At 34.3% G+C, this 10,968-nt stretch overlaps 1 protein-coding gene across 1 annotated transcript in view; it reads left to right on the forward strand.

The window, feature by feature from the left end:
* Nucleotides 1-7,606, forward strand: part of LOC118749549 (peroxidase) — a 573,769-nt gene extending 566,163 nt beyond the window's left edge. Inside the window, exons 8-9 of the mRNA XM_036484356.1 lie at nt 4,914-5,019; nt 7,444-7,606. Of these exons, the coding sequence (XP_036340249.1) occupies nt 4,914-5,019; nt 7,444-7,531 (194 nt within the window). The 3' untranslated portion in view covers nt 7,532-7,606. The remainder of the gene's footprint in view (nt 1-4,913; nt 5,020-7,443) is intronic.
* Nucleotides 7,607-10,968: the final 3,362 nt, after the last annotated feature.

Below are 10,968 nucleotides of genomic sequence, written 5' to 3' on the forward strand. Positions count from 1 at the left end.
AAAAAAAAACTAACTTGGTAAATAACGGACACCCTAATATACATACTACATATCGCACACAATCTTCAGAAGTGACCCAACTCAAAATTTGGATTTTTTCAAACTATGCACTAAAAATGCACACAGAGCTCTTATTTACCTTTAAGCAAAAGCTGGAGCAAATTTTATCTATAATTTGTTAAAAAAAACCTATTGGCAAGGGAGACTACCAGCATGATTAGCGTGTGCTACGAAATAGTTTTTCGCATTTTCTGACGAACGTGTAATTTTGATTTGTGTCACTTTTGAAGAACGTGTGCGATATGTAGTTTCTGTTGAGTTCAATTGAAACTATGTTGTAGGCACATAAGGTATATACCTTGGATGTTCATATTGTACATACTTACATATACTATGTGTATGCTTCTTTTCTACACGGTTATATTCTGCTCGGGTAAATTCAATCCACATGCATAAACAGCTTTTTGAATTGAGTTAGCAAGTCTACTCGGGTAGAATATAAACATTTTTTCTACACCGGTAGAAATCTTAACACGGGTTGAAATTTGTACATAAACGATTTTAGAAGTGTTAGCCAGGGTTGCATTGGGTTTTATAACTCGAGTTGAAAATAACTATTAATGTCGCGGAACCTACCAAAATCCAATCTAGCCTACCAACCTACCAAATGGAAAAAAACCTACCAGTTTTGGTAGGAAAAGCCCATGTTTGGCAAGACTGATCGCATTCGTGCCGGAAAGCAAGCAATCGTTTGCTTCTCAGCTCGTCTCGTGCCGCTGCTGTGGCTGTTCGCTTTTTCGAAGCCAAAGCAAAGGCTTGAAGATTGCTTTTGAAGCAAGACAACTTCAGAAGCACAGCATTAGCATATTTTCGTTGCTTTTGTTAAATTGCTTAAGCATTTCAAACCCTGCATATACTTATATTTAGATAATATACCATGGTGCAAAGCTCCATGTGCACAACACAGCCAAGCAGACTACAGCACAGCAGAAGCACTATCGCAGCAAATCGTAAGCAATAAATAATTTTAAATAAACTGCCGATAAATAAGCAAATTAAAATTTTCAAAGTCACATCAAAACCAAAGCAGTTCGAATCAAAATCGAAAATTGAAAAGCGAAGCAAAAGCAAAAATAGTAGTGCTGTTGATGCTGTGCTGACAGTTTTTCAAACCCTGATCAGTTTATTGATTTACAGAGGCTCAAAAATGTCTAAAATCGCGTTTTTTGGCACCTTTAAACCTAAATTGCTCGAAAACTAGAGCGAATCTAATATCTGTAGGGCCAGATAATGATTCTACGGGGAAAATACTATAAGAATCGGCAGTAACATTCTAGTCAACATAACATTGTTTAAATTTTGTTGGCCTGTGTTATATATAACAGCGTGTCGTCAGGCTCGGCTTTTTGGGAGTTTTTATCTTGAAAAACTTAAAAAAACCCCTATTTTTCTAAATTTTTTTTAATTTGACCAACGCTGATTTCCAAAATTTCTATAAAAGTTGACTAATATGTGGAATTTATCTGAAAGTACTTTTAGTTTCGAATAAATTGATACCTCCCCTAAATTGCCGCAGTTAAGCAATTTAAGTAGAAATTCGTAGAAAAAATTGGTTTTTCATAAAGTTTTAGGAAAATGGGCGCGGTAATGCCAACTTACATCACATATAAGCCGAAGACCCTGTAGCTAGTGCCGTTATATTTTGTAGGTAGGATAATTATTTATAATTATATTCCCTTTTAATAGGTAAATAAATAAATACATCACATATGTATGTGTACCTCCAAAACAAAGTACTTCACCGAGCACTGCCTTAAGATTTTTTGTAATCGGCCAAAAAGCACGCGTTGCACCCACGTAACGAAAATTTCAAAAACTTCAATTCTATATTTTAGGGGGAGTGGATTTTGTCAAATTTCAAACATTTTAAATACGGTGCTAATAAGCGCAATATGTATACCGAATTTGGTCGAGATCGGTGAAGTAGTTTTTGAGATACACATATATGATATAATTAGGCGGAACCACGCCCATTTTCCTAAAATTTTACAAAAAGGAAAATTTTTGCTAAAAAGCCATTATACATTTCAATTTTGAGTAAATATTGATGCATTTAGTAGCCGCACTGCTCAAAATTTCTGAAAGTGCCGCACATCCACACACATAAATTCAATTTTAATGAAATTGCATTGGGTGAGGTATCAGTTTATTCAAAATCAAATGTACTTTCAGATGAATACTACATGTTTGGCAATTTTCATAGAAATTTTTGAGAATAGCGATGGTCAATTTGAAAAAATTAATAAAAAAGAGGGTTTTTTTTAATTTACCTGATGAAAACTCCCACCAATCAAAGTCTAACGATATAGTGTTACACATCATTTTAAAGGTCTATAAAGCTCCTTTCCAAAACATGTCTGATTTTTAAATAACATAAAAATGTACGGTTCAGAAACTAGAAGCCTATTTTCATGTTATACTCTACCCTACCTACAACCTACACTAAGTTTTATTTCGGGGGTATTTCGTATTTTTTTTTGCAGCGTCGTACAGTGGTCCAATGAGCAAAGCTAGGGTTTATTAATTAAATTTTTTGTTTGCAGTTTTTCAAAAAAATTTGTATCAAATATGCAAGAATATTGTCTACTTAAGAGTAAATACAACTTTGTTTGAAAAAGTTTGGCTACATATAAACATATCGGTATCCAAAAGTCATTGTAAGCAATAAGTGAAAAATGAAATTGTGCGTGCAACGAAAACTGAGTGTTTTTAAGGCTCAATAACTTGTTTAAAGAAACTTTGTTTTAACTTCATTTCTTTCTCCGTCATTGTATTAAGTAAGAAAATTCAGGAAATGTAAAAATTATTACCGAAGTGGACGCACATATTTTTTTTTAGTTGATAAAGTTTTAATCGTTTTGGTGAGTACCAAATTATTATTATTTTCGCTTTTGTAGAAGAAATCTTTCTTATATGGCGGAATATAGATCACTTACTATACTTATTATCTCAATTGATGTATATGCTAATAGAATCCACAAAAAAATTCTGCGGCTAGCTGCGGCACCCATACATTTATTTTCAATTTTCAAAATGACTCCTAAAATTTCAAGACGGAAATTTTTGATTTTTGGCTGTCGACCCCTAAAAATGAAAGACTTGATGGAATAATTGATTGTGTACCAGAGAATATCACTTTAGGATCTAGTGATAGAATCAAATTCTTTAAAGTTTTCTCGAAATCTAGGAGGTATATTGGCCAAACTGACTTCAAATTCGAATTCTGCGAGTCGAAATACATAACCATAGGTAGGTCCGGTCAAATGCACATCACACTAATTTTTTTTTTGTGTGCCAGTGTATTCGACACAAATTTATCAAAGCATCAGTATCGTTTACTTTCTGAGGGCCATTTTCTAATGGCATATAAATTGTTCCTCCCTTTAAAGTGTTTTGGTTTTCTTATCTTACCGGTAAAAATAAATTTGTTATTCAGTAGAGTGAAACTTCACTACATTTCCGAGAGTGAAACCTTACTACATTCGTCAAATAATTTTAAAGGTTGACAATAGGCATGTTTTATTCAACCATCACAAGCAAATAGCTAAATCTCGGTCAAATAAAACGAAATTAGCTTATTTCCTATGTTAGCCTAATTTTGACATTTGTTTGACTGCAAATGGTTTCACAGTAAGTTTTTGCCTCTTTCTGATTGGCTGAAGGAGAACATTTCTGATGCTGAATGGCAATGCCTCTTGTTCAATATGCAAGCCAAGATAGCTTTTCATAAGCCAATATAATTATGTTGGGTAAGTCCTCCATACAAAATAAGCTAATAGCTTAAATTTTTTGACAAATAAAACACGGCTAATGTAACATAAGCAAATATAGAGCAAGAGAAACTGTTAGCAAAAACCAAAACCTTGGTTGAAATATCTAATATATCTGACTCTTGAACCAAAACCGAACCAAAATTTAAAGTTGGGTACACATTTTTAGAGGTTGCATCGGGTGAGCAACAATTTATCGATTCGAGAAATTAATGCGCTGATGAGAAAACGAAAACTCGTATATCGAGACGATAAAGTGGCCGGTAATCTAAAGGTTAGATGAGAAAACTGCCCCTAAAGTTGTTAAGCTTGATCTGACTTTTTAGCAGTCTTTTTTTATTTTATACATATATTAGGTGGCTGATTGGGATCCGGCGTCAATACAGTATATACATAACGGACTTTCTATTTTTAATTCATCCCAAATAGTTAAAAATGTTTTAGGTATGCAGATATCTATAACCGTGCGCAAGTGCTTAAAAAATGTACCAGAAATTGACGAAAAATTTAACGATTTTTTAATTATATGGTTGGTAGGCGTGGTCGCCTAGCAGAAGTTGTTAGTCATTCAGACATAATTTGTGCAAAATTTCATCCCGATGTCTATCTTAGTTCTTAATATAATAACTAAATTACCCTAATAGAGCAGATTGGCCCACTGTACGTCGTGTCATTAAAGGTAATCGACTAAATTTACCAGATTTTACCAAAAAAAAATTCTTCGAGTAAAATCTTGCAATTTCTGACAAGATGGTGCATACCTCATTTGCCACTTGCAGAGTCTGGCGAGTTAGGGAAACAAAATGGTTTACATATCTGAAATCCTCTCATGAGAAGAGTTGAATCAAAATCGATTGGAACATTTAGGGCCGGTTGCTCAAAGCCTGGTTGACACTAATCTCCGGTTAAACATCGTATGGAGTCGAAGACGTCGATAACGATTTTAACCGAAGGTTAGTGTCAACCAGGCTTTGAGCAACCGGCCCTAAGTTTTATTTTCTGCTCCATATATCGTGGTACGGTATAATATACATACATAATTTGTTAATCTGTTTTATACTAATATCTTTTTTTTATTTATAGCCCAATTAGCTGAAATCCGCAAAGCCAGTTTATCAAAATTATTTTGCAACAATGCCGACGACCTGCAGGATGTTCAAACAAACGCGTTTATTTTTCCAAGCATCAGGTTATTAAGATACATCCATTTGTTTTTTCATTAGTACAGTCAAATTATGTAGATTTGAAAATTGGTCTCCTGTCGAAATTTAAGATGGTTACAATTACACAGGTTTACAAAAAAAAAGTTTCTGCATATTGAACCAAACCTCTATATCCCTATGTTATTGGACGCGTTGAATGCGAATCCGAGGACTGTTAGCCTCCATCACGTCAGGTTCGAGGTCATTTGAAGGTCAAGTAGGGAAAAATTTATTGTATAAACTTGAAACTTCCACAGAAATCTTCTGAATTTGACCTTGGGATGGCCTGTAGATGACCTTGAAGAATCAAGGGACCCCTATATTCAGATTTAGCGACAACAACAAACAAAATTCTTATTGAATAAATTGTTTTCCTATTTGACCCTCAAATGACCTCGAACCTGACATTATGGATCTCGGATTTCGGTTCAGCGATTCGGAAACCCCATATATATGAATTTTCAAGTTTATTCAATGAATTTTTTCCTACTTGACCTTCAAATGACCTCGAACCTGACGTGATGGGTACGGGTACGCATTCAGCGCGACGAATAACATAGGGATATAGAGATTTGGCTCAACACGCAGAAACCTTTTTTTTTGTAAACTTGTGTTATTTTTTAATATTAGCTGTGTTTCTTTTAACGCGTATATAATAAGTACATATATGTATATTTAAACATATCGTTTCGATTTTATCGACAACTAAACATATTTCTGTTCCATAACAAAAATAGCCATAGGTTTAGTCACAACGAAAAATTACCACAAATACTTTTATGGCGTTTTCTGACAAACGGTAGATTTTGAGTCAGCGTTTGGAGAATGTGGTGCTCGTACTTTAATGTGGTTAGTGTAAGCTTCCCTTTTTTATAATCATCGTATGGATCTTTCACAAACTAGTCTGAAGGCATCTATACTAATAAATTTATACTTACATACCACTAAAAGCTAATCGAATTTTTCACTACCACTTAGCATTTACTGATATTGCATTTCCAATTTCATAACCACTTTATGGTTAGTGGTAGTGAATATTTGATTCCACTATCAATAAATAATAGTGATAGTGAAATATTAAGTGCAAATTTTGAGCACTGTGCCCAACTCTTGTTTCATAGAATCACAAATGTCACCGATTAATGCAAAAATACGAGCCCGGTTTACCTTCAAACCAACTTGCAAATCCTTTTAAAAAAAATCAACTTTGCACTTCTCCAGAGACTTTTTAGACCTACAAAGTCGGTTAGGCAATTTAGTGTTTTCACAAGCCAGCAACCCAAATCAAGGAATTAAGCGAAAATCCTCTCCAAAATAAGAGAAAAACCAAAAAGGTTAAGGAACAGAAAATTTGCAGTCACTTGCAAAACAGGAAGAAAATGGCAAATCAGCTGATTTTGTGGTTTCTTTTGTAATACATAAATAGAAATTTAAAGTGCCATTATGGAGGTAAACATCATTTTTTGAACGCTTAATTGCATTAATTTGTAATAACAATTACAAATCCCAATGTATTTCATAAGCGCACAGGAAACTTCGCGCTTATAAATAGCTCTATACAAAATTTAAGCGCAGATAGTACGTATGGGCGTCAAAAGAAACACGGCTATTGTGAGGCTAGCAGCAAGGAATGTAAAACTTGATTTGAGGAAATCAAGAAACTCTGAAATCGCCAAATGGCTGTTCCACCTCAAACAGAAAAATCGTTCACTGCCCTTGTCTTCAAGATGGCGTCGATCCACAATCCCCCGAAATCCACAAATAGAACTTTACAGTCTTATAAAATAAAGGAAGATATCACCATGCAAAAAATTTCCAGATTTATATGTATGTACGTTAGGGTGCATCACTCTCCACAAAAAAAAAATCCTGTTTCTCCTTCAGAATTCTAAAATTTATTATATTTTAAGACTTCCCCCGAAATATTTCGGAAAATATTAAGATTTGCGTCAGCTGGACCGATTTGAAAATACCTTCGAAATTTGAGTCAAAATACTGTGATGTGTGGAAGTATTTAATCTTAAATTATAGTAAATTGTATAATTCTGGTGGAAAATACGCAACTATTTTTGGTGAGTCGCCCTAATGTACATACATATCTGTGTTCGTATGGAATAGTAGCTTATGTCGAAAGGTTGGCTTGAGTATAACGCGGCATTCGCAGCATACGATTGCGAATGACTCACTGGCGCCGACCCGTTGAAGAACTTTTGGCAAATAAACGTGCAACAAATAGTTCCAATACTAGCAAGTCAATATTCTTCTTAGGTCTCATCAAAAAATTCCTTGTCGTTTAAAGAATAAAAGGGAATGCCGCATTATACTAAAGCTTGCTTCCTTACATAAGCTACTATTCCATACGAACACAGATATATTCATACTAAATGTAACTTCAATTATTTATTCCGCAGGAATATTCTGAAAAGTTGTAAAAATCTTCCCCAAGTGGATTTATCGAAATGGAAAGCATCCGTTCAGCAAGGTGTTTATTTAAATTAAAGAGATAAAATTGTCATTTGTATGCATAGAAAGGCATTTGTTTTAATAAATTGAAAATAATTTCGGTGCGATCTACTTATTACTTCTATTATTTTATTACGAACCGTTCTTAGCCACTGCACGTTCAATGTTATACACTGAGGGAAAAAAATATTAAAATAAAATAGAAACGTAATTGATCTTACTATAAACGTCAACGAAAGTACTGTATATTGGTAAATATTCAATTCAATTACGCGCATATTAAGATAACCGCGTTCGTACTAAAAAAGCATCCGTGAAGTGAATAATCACGACAAAAACTAAAAAACAGAATTTAAGTTGCATGTTGCCTGCAGTGGAATTCGAACCCGACCATCTCCGGATATCAAAAACTTGTGGCAAGCATCTTTGCGCACTCAGCTACACCCAGACATATAAATTTGCCTTCAAATTTTGAATATACATCAACACCATAGCACGAGATTTGTACGGATAAACATGTATGTACTATGTATATATGTGTGTGTGTTGTCACCACTCTCAGAGCGGCGCTCTGCATGCTTGGGGTGCGTATGTACACTTACATAAACAAACTGAGATGTGAACAGTCAAATACGTGCGTAATAAATTTTGTATGAAAATATTATAAATAATAAATACTATATTATAAATACGAACATTTTTAAACGATAATCAAATATAAAGTATTAATTTTTACTATGCATTATTTCCCTCAGTGTAGGCGGCATACACGGTGCGTCTGGCTCGCGAGACATTTGAGTAGTCCACTTGCAAACAGCGTTATGTGATTTTATAATAGAAAAAACGACTACGACAACAAGTAACATTTAAATAGAATCCTTTTTATTATTACCTGAAAATTTGGATAAATAAGAGCCTTATAAAATTATAACGTAACATACCACGACATAAGATAACATTAACAGTCTACACGACCTAAAGCAGTTTTCCAGGTTCATCAGAAGATGGATACTTTCGAAAGTTTATAAATAAATATGATAGCGACTTTTGGAAGAAGAGTAAACATTTTATGCTATTTTTTCAGAATATAAAAAGCTTTTGCACTGTGTTGTTAGTGGATATGAAACTACTTTAAATACTGGTACGTAATCCACCAAAAACTAAAAATCTAAAAAATTTTACATAGCGCAGTTTGCAAGTGAACTACTCATTTGTGTACGTGTTGACTCGCCTTCGACTACACACAGTTGAATCATTCAGAGTCATTCCAGGAGTCAATTCGGTGTAACTAACACATATTTATTTTCACAAATACATCCAAACCGACTCGCGGGTCAGACGCACTGTGTATGCCGCCTATTAAAGCTTTTCAGTCAGGCTTTAAACATTTTTATTTATACAGCGGAAACAGTGAAATTTTATGAGCTCTTACATATCAGTTACGTACAGGGTCTGCTGAGAAACAATGCTGAGATCAATGCTGTTTGAGGTATATGAGACATTATTTTTCATATCGGACACCAAATTTGGTGTCACACTTTCGATTGGCTTCAAATTTGTTTATGGGTTCTATACATGAAATAAGCTAACACGTATTAGAGGAATTTTTTTCGCTTTTTTCTTTGGGGATATGATCTGTCAAAGTTTGCATTTTTTCCTGATTCTGACTAATCATGTACTCCTTCAAATCGTTATATCTCGGGTTCTTCCCATCGTAGAGACTTCATCTTAACGTAATTTTAAATCTAAGAAACGGGCTTAATATTTCTGTAGATAATATGGTCAAAATTGTCTTAAAGCTAACTTTGCTACAAACAGTTGAGCTTTTTGAAGTTGATTTGCATAGTGAAGAGCATTAAATTAGGCACTTAAAACTATACCATCGTAATCCTTCTTTAATTCTCTATAAAAAACGTGGTTCAAACAAATTGTGGTTTTTCAATAACTATTTTTAAAAAGTACATGATTAGTCAGAATTACGAAAGAATGCAAACTTTGACAGATCATATCTCCGAAGAAAAGAAAGAAGACACCAATTCCTCGAACACGTGTTAGCTTATTTTATGTATAGAGCCCACAAAAAAAATTACGAAATCCGTTGCAATAAACGCGTGATCAACAAAAGTTGCATTTGTTTGTATAAAAAGTGTTTGGTTTGTTACATTAAATCATTTATTGGTGTTTTTTGCTATTAAAAGGTAAGTTAGACTTCATTTTATAAAATTGGGACATATACTCCCAATAAGCTTTTTACGTGGGATGCATTGTCCCAATATGTATTTTACGTGGGATTAATTGTCCCAATATGTTTTTTAGATGGAGAAAAGGAAGATAACTCAAGAGGATCTTGTGCGTATTATGTTTGAAGAGTCAGACTCTGATGTTAATTTTGAGGACTCTGGGAGTGCATATTTGCTTGAGAGTTCCGAAAACACTGAATCTGCATCAGAAGCTGACGATAATATCAATACGGCCGCTGAGCCTACAGAAATAAATGACGAGATACTGTCTGTTGCACAGTGGGTAGATTGTTGCTTCGAATGATTCTCAGAACTTCAATCCAAAGTAGGAAATCCCGACTGAGCGAGACTGCAAAATTCTTCTTGATTTTACTCACGATTGCCCAGAGTTCAACATGCTCTCCACAATATTTCCTTAGAGTTTGTGAATTCGAATTGCTGAATATACTAATCAGCGTCTGACAGCTTTGAATCGCTGGGCTCAGTCAAAGCGAAATTAAACCAATCCGAATGAAATTCTGGTATTTCTGGGCATTTCATTAATAATGCATTATAATAAGTTGCCTTTTCTGAAGGAATATTGGAGCAAAAATCCATCGATAGGAAATTCAGTTATACACAAGTAAGAAAGTCTAAGTTCGGGCGGAGCCGAACATTAAAAACCCGGCGCAAGTATTAAATATATGTTTTTTCACCTTTCCGAAAGCTACCGCTAGATGGTAAGCCGGGGTGTATCAATTTTGAGTAAATTAGCGTCCTTAAATTTCGAATTATTGAAGTTTCAAGCATTTCTGAAATTTACCGTTATATAAAAAGCGGCCGTAATTTTAGTCCGATTTCAATAATTTTCAACGTTTTGCTTTTATTTAGCAAGCACAATAAAAATACCGAGTTTGGTACAAATTGGTAGAACGGTTACCGATATACATATATGTGATCATAAGTGGGCGGTGCCACGCCCATTTTCCAAAATTTTAGCATAAACGTATTTCTTGGTAAAGAATTGTTGCAAGCATCAATTTTGAATAAATTAGCTTCAATATTTACTGATTTATTGAAGATTTTGTATTTCTCTAAATTACCGTTATATGGGATTGGGGCGTGGTTATTGTCCGATTTTTTAAATTTTCGGCCATTTAGTGTGCTGTATCGAGGCCAACAACTTTGCCAAGGTTGGAAGAAATTGGTGCAGCGGTTACCAAGATATACACATGTAACCATAAGTGGGCGTGG

The sequence above is a fragment of the Rhagoletis pomonella genome, unplaced genomic scaffold (assembly GCF_013731165.1).
Source record: "Rhagoletis pomonella isolate Grant_MI unplaced genomic scaffold, Rhpom_1.0 Rhpom_scaffold_00001, whole genome shotgun sequence".
Lineage (NCBI taxonomy): Eukaryota > Metazoa > Arthropoda > Insecta > Diptera > Tephritidae > Rhagoletis > Rhagoletis pomonella.